General features: G+C 48.5%; 1 protein-coding gene across 12 annotated transcripts in view; it reads left to right on the top strand.

Annotated features, from left to right (window-relative positions):
* Positions 1 to 14179, top strand: part of ncor1 (nuclear receptor corepressor 1) — a 73681-nt gene that overhangs the window by 24371 nt on the left and 35131 nt on the right. For all 12 annotated transcript variants that reach the window (XM_062536175.1, XM_062536169.1, XM_062536173.1 and 9 more), the window contains exons 15-17: positions 10901 to 11031; positions 12143 to 12333; positions 12721 to 12813. In XM_062536175.1, the coding sequence (XP_062392159.1) occupies positions 10901 to 11031; positions 12143 to 12333; positions 12721 to 12813 (415 nt within the window). The remainder of the gene's footprint in view (positions 1 to 10900; positions 11032 to 12142; positions 12334 to 12720; positions 12814 to 14179) is intronic.

Genomic DNA, 14179 nt, shown 5'->3' with positions numbered 1-14179 from the left:
GGCTCCGTGCTGCTTTCCAGGGACCGAGGAAGGGGGGGGGGGATGGGGTGGGCGTTAAGGGGTGGTGGGGGTAGAGGTGGATAGGTGGGGGAAGTGGGGGATGGGAGGTGGAAGATGAGGCGGGTGTTTGGGGTTGGGGGCGCTGGGGGGGGGGGGGGGGGGGGGAGTAGCAGCTAGCAAACCAAATAGTTCCACTTAGCCTGCTCTCCCATAACTCCCCATCTCTACTGGAGCTTCTATGCATCAGTTCCATGTTTATGGTGCAGTGTAGTTTGCAATTAAGTTTGGGCTTTTTTGGGGGGGGGGGGGGTCTGTTCCCCCCTATTCGTGTTTCTCCACTTCTCCACTGCTGTCTGTGTCGTGGTCTGGAGACTTGTCGATTCTGAAAGGCTTATGGCTTAAGGCTTGTGTGTCTGCGCATGGAACGGTCTTGCCACTCACCGAAATGCCTGGGGTGCTGAACTGTTGCTATGGAGCCCTGATTGGGCATGCTTATCTGATGGTGACGTGAGCAGTGTTCTGTGTTTGGGTGTTCCAGCAACGCTTTAATGCCACCAATTGCTTTATTTTTGTTTGTCGCCATGCACACTCGGGCTCTGTTTTGACATTTGCCATTATTGATTGCCCAAAATGAAAGCCATGTGGTCTCAGGTGGGGGGTAGCGGGTGTTGATTTGATTTTATAGTTTTTTTTTGTCCTGGCTGGAACAAATGAATATAGTTTAGTGATCACGGGCTTGTTATGGATGGTTGTCAGAGGGTTTATTTCAATTAGAATAACGCAGTATTTCCCCATGCTGTTTTGACTCACAGACGGTGGTGTAGAGACCGTGTCTGTGTGTGTCTGTGTGTGTCTGTGTGTGTCTGTGTGTGTCTGTGTGTGTCTGTGTGTGCCCCCCGTCTCTCTGCCGCCGTGAGTTGGGCTCTGGCTGTGAGCTGTGTTCCCAGTGCCCTCTCTGCCCGCTCCCTCCTCAGGCCCTGGGATCCAACGCAAACAACATGCGCCCCGTTAGGAGAGGGCACGGTGGGCAACTGCAGAAGTCTACTGTGACGGCTGCTGTGCTGTTGTGCCATGCCAAAGGTCGTGGAAGGCTGGCACACAGATGGAGGTGTTCTTTCTTTGTGTATGTGTGCAGGGCTACGGAGTGAATTATTGAGGGTGCACAGGTCTCTCTCTCTCTCTTGCTTTCTGTCTGTCTCGCGTGTATGCCACACACTCTCTCTCCCTCTCTCTCTCTCTCTCTCTCTCTCCCCATCTCTGTCCCTCTGCCTCTCCATCTCTTCATCCCTCTCCATCCCATCCTTTCCATCTCTCTCTTCCTCCTTCCCTTACCCCCCTTCATCTCTGTCTCTCTCCCTCCCTCCCTCTCTCTCTCTCTCTCTCTCTCTCTCTCTCTCTCTCTCTCTCTCTCTCTCTCTCTCTCTCTCTCTCTCTCTCTCATTCTTGGCCCGTTTGCCGGTGGCTGTGTTCGGGCGCTGCTGCCGTGTGACATGACGTTGCCCCGACGCCGCTTGCCTCCCCGCGGCCTTCCTGTCTCGCATAGACGTCACCAGCGCTCTGCTTTCACCCCACTGCATACACCCCCTGCTGCTGCTACCGCTACAGCTACAGCTATACCCGCCGGGCCGGCTCATTTCATTGCATGTGAATCTCCTCTCCCTTTGTCATCCTGTGTGTGTAAACTGCGTGTACCTGCACCAGACTTCCGCGGTTTTAAGAACGCGATGACGGAAAAGTGGGAAAGATGTCATAACTTGGCTCATCGGTTGTCCTGGGATAAAGGATTTATGAGTTTAGCGGATAGCTTTGTGCGCAACGGTGCTCTGTTGTAACTTGCACTCTCGCCGACTTCCACGTTGATGGATTGGCCATGTAATAGCCGAATGCCTCCTGGTAAAAATGGTGTTGGGCAGCCACTATGTCAGTGTTTACCTAGACCCTGCCTCCAGCAGACCAGACACACTGTCTTGAGTCTCATAGGGGATGTACTGTAAGGCCATGATGTACAGTACCGTAATATCCCGACTATTAGCCGCGGCTTATTGATTGATTTTACAACATTTCTTCAGCTATGAGGTTAATACAGGGGGGCAGTTAATATGGTGTTAGTATAGTTTTGTTTCTTTTAACTTGCATAACACACTGTCCTGCGGCTTATGCACAATGCGGCTTATATGTGGGAAATCACTGTACTGTGCCCGTAGCAGTCCTGTGTGTCTTGTATGGTAAAATACCGAACATAAACATACACCCATGATGGGTATACTGTAGCACGGAGAGGATGCAGCACAGACGTCCAGAATATGACAATTTTATTCTGCATCATCTGCTAACCAGAGGTGGAAAAGTCCAGCTTCAGAAAGTAAAACTCCAACCAATGTATTGGTTCTACCTTCTACCTGTGCACTTAACACAGGTGATTTTCACAAGTGATTAGCCGATCTACCTAGCTGAAGACTTGTGCTATTTAGAATTGGCTGGTTTTAAGTGAACTGTTGGAACAGATATGTGGTGGGACTTTTACTCTCTGAAGCTGGAGCTTTCCTCTACTGCACTGCTCTGTTCTGCCTGCCCAAGCAGTAGGGGTCCAGACCTGGAAATGGAGAGATAGAGAGGGGATGAAGAAAGATAGAGAGGGGGATGGAGAGAGAGAGAGAGAGAGAGAGAGAGGGAGGGGGGGGGGGTGGAGAGGAGTGTGGAAGCATCAGGCAGGTTTCCCTCACTTGGGTGCCCCCTCAGCCCCCATCCCCCCTCTCTGCACCTCATTGATGGTCCCCTCTCTCTCTCTGTGTGTGTGTGTGTGTGTGTGTGTGTGTGTGTGTGTGTGTGTGTGTGTGTGTGTGTGTGTGTGTGTGTGTGTGTGTGTGTGTGTGTGTGTGTGTGTGTGTGTGTGTGTGTGTGTGTGTGTGTGTGTGTGTGTGTGTGTGTGTGTGTGTGTGTGTGTGTGTGTGTGTGTGTGTGTGTGTGTGTGTGTGAGAAACAGAGGGGGGATGGTATGTATACCAGACTTAACTGCTCCCAGACAGTAGGATTGGGGGTGAGGCTCTCTTGATGTGTGTCTACAGGTTTTTTTTTGACACAGCACATATGTTTGTGGGATCACTGCTCTCAGTGTGTGTGTGTGTGTGTGGGGGTGCTTCCTGAAGCATTGCACATTAGCAAGAGGATGTAGGCCGTCCCAGTGTTTGTGTTCCCATTCTGCATGCCATGCACATAAATTCCCTCTCCACTGTATATACGTGTGTGCCACAAATCACCCATCGCCACATTAAAGCACCTCTCTTCTCCTCCTCCTCCTCCCTAACCTTGGCACGCCGACAACCAGACAACAGCATCAACAGACCGTATGCACTCGCTGTGCTTGTTGTGGTGCTCGGAGCCAGTGGAAGAAGACCCTATAAACGACTGCCATATTTGTGTGTGTGTGTGTGTGTGTGTGTGCGCGCATATATAATCAGACCCACTTGTCTTGGATTATGTGGGCGTGTGTTGGCAACAGAGAGCCCACTGTCTGGGATCCATCAGGAGAGATCACAAGTTTGGCTCCGAGGTCAGTGGTTGCATGTGTCCGGCTGTCAGGAGTTCGATATCAGTGATGAAAAAGATTATCCTCAGCCTGTGAGGACAGCCATGGTGGTGACCTTGTGCACCATTGTACATGGCAGTTGGCATTATTAGATTTCTGGATTGTGTGTTTGTGTGTGTACATGGTAGTATTGTGCATACCAGGAGGCATTATTAGATCCTGGATTCTGTTGTGTTTTTTTTGTGTGATTGAGGAAGAGAAAGAGAGAGAAAGCACAAGACCAAAAAGTAAGTCAGAATGAAAGGCACTTAATTTGGAGTCACATGATTTCATTTTTTTTTTTAAATGTTTTACTTTTTGAAAAGGTGGGAATTGATGTCTGCAGGCAGATGTTTGCAGATACAAGCAGCGGTTGGTTGTTTGTTGTCTGCGTCAAGTTTGCTTGGGCATTCATCATAAAGGTTACATAAACAGGGCCCCGTCACTGTGGTTAAACAGGAGTCCAGCCCCGCGCTGGCATTGTCCTGTTCCAAACAGGCTTCTGGCTAGAGCTTTTTGTACTGGCTGAAATTCCCTGGAGAAACGCTTGAGTGTGTAGACAAGCGCGAGAGGAGGGAGTGGGAGGAAGCGACAGCGCAAGCCAACTCTGAATATGCAGAAACGGAAAAAGAGTGATGGGGGGGGGGGTGGGGGGGGGGGGGGAAGACGGACAGAGTCCACACTGACGGCCCGAACAAGCTGTACTCATTTTTCTACCCCCGTTACCACACCACGCCGCCCCCATCCCCCCATCCCCCCATCCTCTGCCACTTGGCGTGAGAAGCAAAAGTGTGTGAGAGAGCGAGAGACAGAGAGAGAGAGACACACACAGGGGGGAGGGGGGGAGAAGTGAGTACACAGAGAGAGAGAGAGTGAGAGGGAGAGAAAGAGAGAGAGAGAGAGAGACACCCCTATCGCTAAATCACCCAGTGGTACACTCCGGTGCTCCTGACAGGACCAGAAAACTTGCCGAGCGGCCGCGAGTGCCAATCACAGGGGAGCACTCGGCGGGGATTACCTCGGGTGACCCCCGCATAGATTAGAGCGTGCATCCGAGATGGGCGACCCTTTAGGCAGCTTAAGCGGCCCGATGACACGCTTTCCTGGAATGTGTGCAGCCGAGCGAGGCCCAGGCTGCTGCTGCTGCTGCTGCTGCTGCTGCTGCTGCCTGCGTGTGCTCAGTGATGCTGGCTGCTTGGCCACGCTGCTGGAGCTGGAGCTGCCGCTGCTGCCTCTGCCTCTGTCTCTCTCCCGCCACCACCACCACCAATACTACCGCCGCCGCTACTGCTGCTGCTGCCGCCGCCGTAAACAACACGAGAGAGTCACTCCAGTTCAGGCCCCTGTGGCGGACCGGTCGGCCCTGTTCTGACCCGTAGGGATAGATGAGCTTGCAGGTACGTACAGCACAGTTATGCCACGAGCTACAGAGTGCCGAGCTGCGAGACGGCGCGTTTTTGAAGTGTGAGTTTGAAGTGAGCTTGCGTTGCGTTATATCTCTACGCCCCTCCCTATCTCTTTTTTTTTTGTGTGTGTGTGTGTGTGCGTGTGTGTGCGTGTGTGTGTGTGTGTGTGTGTGTTTTTTTTCCCCCTCCCTTAATGATTCTCTCCCTCTCTCTTGTCATTCGCTTTCCTCTTTCTCTCATTGCATGTGTGCTGTTGCACTGTTTATATCATGCGTCCTAGCAAAGCTTTTGAGTCCCTGTCTTCCATTGCTCTCACCCATCTGTTCCTCTTCCTGTGGAGCATGTACTGGCATTTTTTAGCTCTGCAGCTTTTGCTGTTTTGTCTCAATATGGTCATCTGCAAGGCTGATTTGACTTGATATGTTCCATTGTGGAGCCACCTGGGGCTTATGAAGAGAACGTGGTAGAACTTGGGAGATGTGTATAGCCGTAGCATTCGGCACTGTTATTAGTGTAACTGTTTTTGTTTTGCGTTTTTGCTTGTTTATATTATATATTTTTGCACAGCATACTTTGATGTTCCTTCTTTCTTTCTTCATCAGCAATTGATGTGCACCTTGAAATTTTCTATTAAATGTAGTGATATTTCCAGCCTCATTGTCAAGTGTTGCGTGTTGGCGAAGGGTTAGCCAGCAGTCATGCTGTTCCAGTGCGTAGTGTCTGGTTACTGTAGAGAAGTCATGCACTATGCATGTTCAGCACTGGCAGGCCCTGGCCTCAGTGAGGATTTAGTGTTTTGATGGCAGTCGGGGCAGACTTGAGTGGGAAGGTTGTAAATGCTGAACAGAAGGATATCTGTGCATATTCCTCATAATCTGAGACAATCTTCTTGTTGTTTTCCCCCCACTGTCACAAATGACAGGAATGCATGGCCTTATTCACACGTTTCCAAGTCTCCTGGCTCTTTCTCTTTGAAATGTTAATTTGTTCAGTTGCCGTTCTGTATTGATTTGTGTGTGTGTGTGTGTGTGTGTGTGTGGTGCTGCTGCCCCTGAGATGTTAGGCAAGCAAATTTTGACTCGGCTTTCAGACATTGACCTGAATTTCCAAACCATCAGGTGTTTATTTACCCAAGAAGTATTCCTCAACATTCAGATGCCTTCCTGCTCGAGTCCTCCTAAAAGTATACAGTAATTTCCCGCATATAAGCCGCATTGTGTATAAGCCGCAGGACAATGTTTTATGTAAGTTAAAAGAAAACCATATTAATACCATATTAACTGCCTCCCTGTATTAACCTCATAGCGGAAGAAATTTTGCTAAATCAATGTATAAGCCGCGGCTAATAGTCGGGAAATTACGGTAATCTGAAGCTGAAGGCTCTGACTGTATCCAAAATGTAGTCCTCGGCATGAGCCAGTGTGGTTGATAATATACTGTATCTTCACTTTCTCAGTGGCTTTTTCCTTCCCTGCACCTTCATTATCAGCTCTACACAAAATGCACTGGAGATGAAGTGCACCAAGCGATTCATAGGCCTTTTTCTGTGTTTCTTTCAATGATGAGGCAATCTATTAGCCTAAAAATCTAGGCTGCCGTGGCAGTCTAGCAACAATCCATTAGAGCTAAGAGGAGCTGAGAAATGGAAGAATGACCGGACCATTCACAGTGTGTATAGAGTTGGTGGGCGGGCTTAACGTAATGGTGACTGACATGTGACCAGAAGTTGCGACGGTAACGCATCCTGCTTTTTGAAAACAAGAAGATGATTCGTTTAGCGTTATCCTATTGCGGAGAGGGAATTTGAAAGACAACTGTTTATCCCACCCCTCCGATTGAGCCCTGCCTACGGAGTTCCCAGACCCTACATCTTGACATCTTGATGTGGGTCTGGCTTGTCAGGCTAGCAATCTATAGCTTAAAGGTATACTATAGCTTAAGTAGTCTTTGCACGAGAAGACTTTGACAAGATTTGGGAAAGATTCTTGAAAGATTGTAGTCTTTTGAGTAAAGCTTGAATGGGGGGCATTAATCAGAAGACTACAATCTTTCTATGAAAATGAGGAAAGAGGAAGAGGATTCTAGTGTATAGGGGGGAGCCAACACTGTGTCTTGACTCGGGACACAACTGTTGATGGGAGTGACGACTACTGGGAGCCAGTGAGGAAGAACGAGAACCAACTTAACCACACTGGCTAATGCACAATGATGTGTGGTCAGGGTAGGTCGGATTAGACAGGCGCTAAGGGTTTGTATTGGAAGTGGAAACCTTTTGATGTTGATTGTTGATACACATGAGCGCAAAATACCCTGATCAACTCTGAGCCTGGAAAAAATGACGTTGATTTCCTTTAGTTTCTTTCAGTTATAATAACGTTCCTCTTTGGAAGCTGTAGTAACAAACACTGTGTATAACCACCAACAGGCACAAAACAGCCACATACCCAGATCCATTTGAAGGTAACTATAGGTGGCTGTGGTTTGGTAAGGATGAGTGAGATGATGTCAACAATGACAACTGTCTAACACAAGATGTTGGGTAGTTTTACATTGAACAAAAAGGGTAGCATCCTTGTTTGAATGGCTTTTTTTAAATTTTTTTAAACAAATATATCAATGACATTGATTCAATGCCACACTGTAAATAAAATCAAAAAGAAAATTGTAAGTTTGTGCTACCAGTTGAGCTGCCATTGAAAGAGTTAGAATATAGAGCCCTAAAACTCAAAAGGTTCAGCCTTGCTCTTCACACCACGGCCAAAGAGGTGTCGCTAACCCCATAGCTGGGCTTTCGCCCAAATCGAAACCCCCCCACACCCTTCTCTGAGTCCTGAGCCATGATTCAGCAGATAGGCCAGGCCTTTACTCTCAGAACGAAGGGAAAATGTGCGGTCCGCAGAGATTCCTCACTGTGCTGTGCTGTGCTGTGCTGTGCTGCGCCAGGCTCTGGGCTCTGGGAGCTGGGAGCTCTTTGGCAGGCGGAGCGGATATGGCCGCCGTGCCACGGCACTGGAACCGGCTCCAAAGCAAACACGGGCGCTCCCGAGGCCCTCCGCCTGCCTAACGAGAAAAGAACTCGCCCGGCCCGGGCTAGGGCCAGGACGGGAACGCTGCGTAGCGGTGAGGCAGTCAGTTTTCCTCTCACAGTTCAATAGAGATTCATTCGACTGAGATATTGATACGTGTAGCTCTGCTTCTCTCGCCCTCTCTTTTTCTCTTTCACTCTCTCTCTCTCTCTCTCTCTCTCTCTCTCTCTCTCTCTCTCTCTCTCTCGTCTCTCTAGCGTGTCAGATTAGTCGATCCCTTTTCCCATGGCAGCTGGGAGAGTCAGTCTCAGTCTTTTTAGTCCTGTTTTCCATTTGTATCGTTCTTGGTCTTTGCCTCCTCTTCTTTTACTGCCTTATTTGTCCGACGAACATCTTGGAGAGCAGCATTCCTCTGGTCCATCTGGTACCAGCATGGGATGAGTGCGCTGGCCCAGCCAAGCATGTTCCAACACTGCTCTTTCGTGCAACAAGTAGGGGAGGAGCTGTGAATCCTCTCCTGCCAGTAACCAAAAGCGATGAGTGCTTGATAAATTGAGTACGATAACTTTTATATATATATTTTTTTGGTATAGCTGGGTAATATTTAGGGAAATGGGAATGAGGGCAAGTTTCTTTAACTGAACTGGTCCTCTAGTCTCGTAAAATGCTCAGAATGACTTGTGTTAGTTTCAGCCACAGCTCATGATCAGCAGCTCCTGTACCCACCTGCTTGCTTTTGGATGTTTCGTGTTTGCCCAATTTGAAAGGGGGAATGGCAATTTCAATGTGCTTCCTGTCTGCCATTTCCTGAACTATTTATTGAAAGCATTCTGTATCTTGCAGTGCAGTTTGGAAAGCCAATTGGAATATAATGTTATAGCATCGGGATCTGATTTTAGGAATCTTTTAACTGAAATACACAAGACTTATTTGGTTCGGACAATCATCATTCAAGTATTGTTGATCATGGTTGCGCTGCAACTACTTTAAACATTGCTGTGTGTTTGTGTGTACAGTATGTAGACAAGTTGAATTCTGAAGAATGCAAAGAAGCACTGGTGTGTGCTTCTCTGAATCTCTGTACTTTTATGGTGGCCTTTACGATACAGCGCCACTGTGGTGTGATAAGTGGCACTGCAGACATTTGTTGGATGATATTGAAGTCATTTGTATCCATAGTGATTTGTGATTTGTATCCACAGTGACTTACAGGTGTGATACAATTTAATGATCTAGCCTAATTGCTCTGATATCAACAGCAGTGCTGTCTGTCAGTATGCATGAGCATTGTGACCAGTGTTGGGTCATATTGGCATCCATACATTCCCCCCCCCCTCAATGGTTAATAGATAAGTCTCTCTCTCTCTCTCTCTCTCTCTCTCTCTCCCTCCCTCCCTCCCTCCCTCCCTCCCTCTCTCTCTCTCTCTCTCTCTCTCTCTCTCTCTCTCTCTCTCTCTCTCTCTCTCTCTCTCTCTCTCTCTCTCTCTCTCTCTCTCTCTCTTTCTCTCTCTCTCTCTCTGTCTTTCTCTCTCTCTCTCTCTCCCTCTCCCTCTCCCTCTCTCTCTCTCTCGGTCTCTGTCAGTCCTCACCATTTGTGGTGAGCAGCTTTGCCTCTTTTCCGCACCCTTTGAACTCTGCAGGGCCAACAAAGGCCCCATTGTGATCTCACTGCTGGGGTGTGTGATCCGTCTCTCCAGACACCCTTTCCATGTGAAGATCATCAAAGGTTCTCATATTCCTAATCTAATCAGCATGGGGTGCATGACCAGGCCACCTCGCTCCCTTCCCCGCCTCCTCGCCCCCCCCACTTCTCTTTCTCTTCGCCCTCTTATCCTGTTAACCCAAAGGAAATTGTAGGGCCATAGAATGGAACAACCTGAGGGCAGCCTATCTCCCCTCGTTACAGTGTAATGAGGCCACGGGGTGAGGCCTGGTCAGCGTCTCCGTGGAGTTCACTCGGCCATCTATATTCATTTCTGGTATTTAACCTTTTAACACGTCTCTGACCGGTTGTTTGCCTTTAGCCAGCCACCAAAACGCATTAGCTGACATTTGTGTTTGTTTATAATGAAAGCGATTTTTAAATTAAAACCGTATTGTATGTAAACGGCCCCCTCCCCCCTCTCCCCAAGCCAGCCTCGTACGTCAAATATCATACCAGTTTTGTGTATCTGAAGCTAATGCCACAGCAACTAGAGGCGACGAAAGACAGGAAAGGTTACACATCCTCTCCTCCATTTTAGCAATTGTGTTTGTGTAAACGGGGCAAATGGTCTCGAGTTTGCTTATTGACAATTGGACGTGGTCAGCTTAGGAATTCAGCATTTTACTACCAAATAGGAACCGTGTAGTAGCCCCGAGGCTTTGCCTGCCTCAGTGCATTAGAGGAAACACTGATGCATTTCTTCATGCAAGGTTTATCTTTGTGGTTGTAAGTGACGGGCCAGTGACTGGTGGATTTTTAGATAAGCAGTTGTGTTCTGTGTCTGTGTCTGAGTGTGACCGAATCAGATCAGATGGAATAATAATAAAAAAAGTTTCAGCCTGACCTGAGTGGCCTTTCAATGTGTCTATGCCAGACATTCTGGCTTAGAATTGACTGGGGCATTCTGGGTAGACAAAAGTCAATACAAAATCTACACACCCTTTCCCAGGGAAGTTTGAGAGATGTTGATGAGGCTTTATGGACAATTGTTAAACTTCTTAGAGGTTGAAGGTCTATGCAACCTGTGTATGTGCCTTTCTCATGGGGAAACTGCCAATGTAAACATGTGCAATCACAGTCCCAGCTGGACTTCATAGCAAACTCACTTTTGTTACAGTTTCAGGATGCTCATATTATTATTTTACAAAACTATGGCTAACCTTGTGTTAAAAACCCTTTTCCTTTTGGTATTCCACAGCAGATAACACGGCCCTCGCAAGAAGACAAGTCGGACGATAAAAACGAAGAGGACAAATCTGAGAAATCGGAGAAAAAAGAGGACGAGGAGAAGAAGGAAGAGGAGGAGAAAGATGAAAAGGAGGAATCCAAGTGAGTGCCACCCGTCTTTTTAGCATAGGATGCTTGAGAGAGAGAGAGAGAGGCAGAAAGAAAACAAGAGAAAGAGAAAGAGAGAGAGAGAGAGAGAGAGAGGCAGAAAGAAAGCGAGAGAAAGAGAGGGAGAAGAGGGGGTGGCTTTCCCACTGGTCCTGATGGACCTGGCTCAAGTCAGCCTCTGCCTCTGACACTTAAAAGCCAGTTATAAATGCCCACAGTAAATGAAAGCATTCAGGCTCTCAGTCAGAAATGTTGAAGCTTTATCTGGGGGGGATCATCTGCCCTGGAAAGGTTTTAAATTATGCCAGCCACAGTTAGTGTGCATTCCTCTTTGCCCTGGACCTGTCTATTTCGACCTAGCCACTGATGGTTTTTAGAGCGCTTACCAGAGTTTCACCCCCCACCCCCCTTTCACTAAGAGGACTGTTTTTGAGATGGTGTCTAAAATGCGAGTACAGTCACTGTCACATTCAGGTGGTGATTTGCAGGGATCCAGCCACCAGCCCCCAGCCCCCTATTCACACTCACACTATTATTTTTGTTGCTTAGGTGTCAGTTGTGTTGAAGTGCACATTGTACATCAAGTCTCTCTCTTTCTCTCTCTCTCTCTCTCTCTCTCTCTCTCTCTCTCTCTCTCTCTCTCTCTCTCTCTCTCGGCCACTCTCTGAGAGCCGCCTGTTCTCCGCCTCCTTTAATGGCCTCCATGTCCTCGGTTATCCAGGTGATATTGTATAAGTGTCCAGTCAGCTGTTGGAGCACGCCGCATGTAGTTAAAAAGCGGTGTTTGCCAGGGACGGTGCCCTTTCTCTTCACTATTTAATCAGAGAAGAGTAGCTTCCCTGCAGTCCAAAGACATTTGACTTCTTGGGAATCATAGTGTGGCCTGGAGTAAGGGAGTGTAGTTTGTGTGTGTGTGTGTGTGTGTGTGTTTGTGTGTGTGTGTGATGGTGGGCCCACACCTGGATGAGCTGGTCCACTGCACAGTATTGCTATGATTTGCTATGATGCCACCCCGTGCATATTGAGGCTTTGAACCACTTTTTCGAAAGTTGTGCAGGTAAAAATGAGCTGAATCGGCCCCCGGGCTGTCTCTCTCTCCCTCCAGGGACCTTGGCAAAGACAGAGAAAAGTGTGACGGCGGGGAGGACGAGGACGGAAAGGAGCAGAACACGCCGCGCGGACGCAAGACCGCCAACAGCCAAGGGCGCCGCAAGGGCAGGATCACCACGCGCTCCATGGCCAATGAGGCTGCCTCCGTGGTGTCTGAGGAGGTCCCTCCACCCCCACCTGAGCCAAGTAAGACAAACGCCCCCCCCCCCACCACACGCACACACACACACACTGCCTCCATACCCATCTTATAGTAGCAGTAGGCATACTTTGAGTTGGTCATCATCAGTTGACTGACAATACCGTGAGAGGCAAGAATCCCACAGGATGGCTACACTGGGTGTTGGTCTAGATATGCCTTTTGCAAGACAAATATATGAGAATGATTTGTGCGCTGATTGTCCACATATCTGAAAAGTGCAGAGATTCTAGAAAAACCCATATCGGGGCCGACCTCTACAAGGTTCATTGTCAGTTAGGCCCCTATTGTTGCCCCTGTCTGATAGAGGTGTTTGTATCGATCACATGTCTACACAAGGCTCTGTGCCTAATAATGGTTTTGACAATCTCCAGGTTTGCCTGAGCCTGCTCAGCCACCCAAAACTGAGCCAGGTCCCAAGACCGTTCGAGAACCTGCCAAGACTGCTCCAGTGACCATGGATAGAGGTATGGAAGCTTCATGTTTTACTGCTTGGCCGCATCTGGTTGTGTAAGCTGCCTAATGCTTAATAATATTGTTACATTACATTTCCTATTTTACACCACCTCAATATGTCGTGAGATTTAAGTAAGTCTGTTACAAGAGGCCAACATTTGGCAGTTTATGTTGATGGTTTAGGAAAAGACAACTACTGTAGTTCAGGTGACCAGGTCTCCGAGTGGTTGTTCCACTTGTTTTGAATGTGCTCGAGCCTTTGCCCTTTACACGTCGTCCCTGTGCAGGGGAGAATAGTTCCTCTTCATGTAGCTCCCAATGGGTTGGGCTTTGAGAGACCGGTTGCCAGGCAGCCGCCCTCCTCGTCCTCCCTCTCCTCCGCCACCCTCCTCTGGCCTCCTTCACTGGCACAAAGGGCTTAGGGTTTGTGGGTCTCCATGGTAACCTTGTGTCTCCCAGGTGGGCTTGTTGCCATGCCTACTTACTGTAAAAATGGTGGCAGGTAAACTCATTGACTTGTCCACTTCAAAGAGCTGTTTTTCAGGCAAAGTAACAAGTAAATTGGTGGATTCGTATTTGAAATGTTATTTTCATTGATTCTGTTTTTTGGGGGGGTCTTATGTCACCTCTTGTGTACTCAAGCCCAGATTTGTCTCTCCTCTGAGAGACCTCGGTTTGTGGAAAAGACTAAATTGGTAATCAGAGGCATAACCGAATGTATTATCTTATTTAATTAGACCAGCTAAGCTTCCTCGAGAAGACGCTATCCGTTTTCTTTTTTCTTTTGGTTGGGGGGGGGTTGTTTTTTATGTCTAGTTTCATATTTAATGTTTCACTTAAATAATAGAAGGCGGTCCTTAAAAAGTGTATGCCGCTGACTTTGTCCCTATTGAGTACGTCAGACGAGTGTGGCACCACCATGCCCAGCTGTGGCCGCTGTCCTGTGCTCACCTCGGTGTCCTTACGGCATGTCGGGCCATGCCAGGCCATGCCAGGCTTTCCACTAATATGATTAAAGCCATGCCATTCTCCCCCCTGGTCAGTGTCAGATCTAGTAATGGTCTGTTGGACTGAGATGCCTCTCGGAACTGGGACCCGACTTGAAGGGGACCATCTGCCCATCTTGTCCACTTGGGTCATGGCCAGTGGCAGGGATTCAGCCTTATTGCGTGCGTGCTTGTGTGTGTGTGTGTGTGTGTGTGTGTGTGTGTGTGTGTGACTGCATAGGCGTACCACATGCACGTTTCGTGTGTGTGTGTGTGAACTGGAGATTGGGGTGAGGGACATGCCCTGGCCTTTCTTGAGACGTGGAGGTGAAGTGAGGCCAGTGGCGTGCAGAGCTGTGCATCTTAAGAGGCTTCGGCCCGTAACTCTACT

The sequence above is a fragment of the Sardina pilchardus genome, chromosome 5 (genome assembly GCF_963854185.1).
Source record: "Sardina pilchardus chromosome 5, fSarPil1.1, whole genome shotgun sequence".
Lineage (NCBI taxonomy): Eukaryota > Metazoa > Chordata > Actinopteri > Clupeiformes > Clupeidae > Sardina > Sardina pilchardus.
Note: the sequence above shows the minus strand (reverse complement) of the source record. Positions and strands in the feature narration are given on the sequence as shown.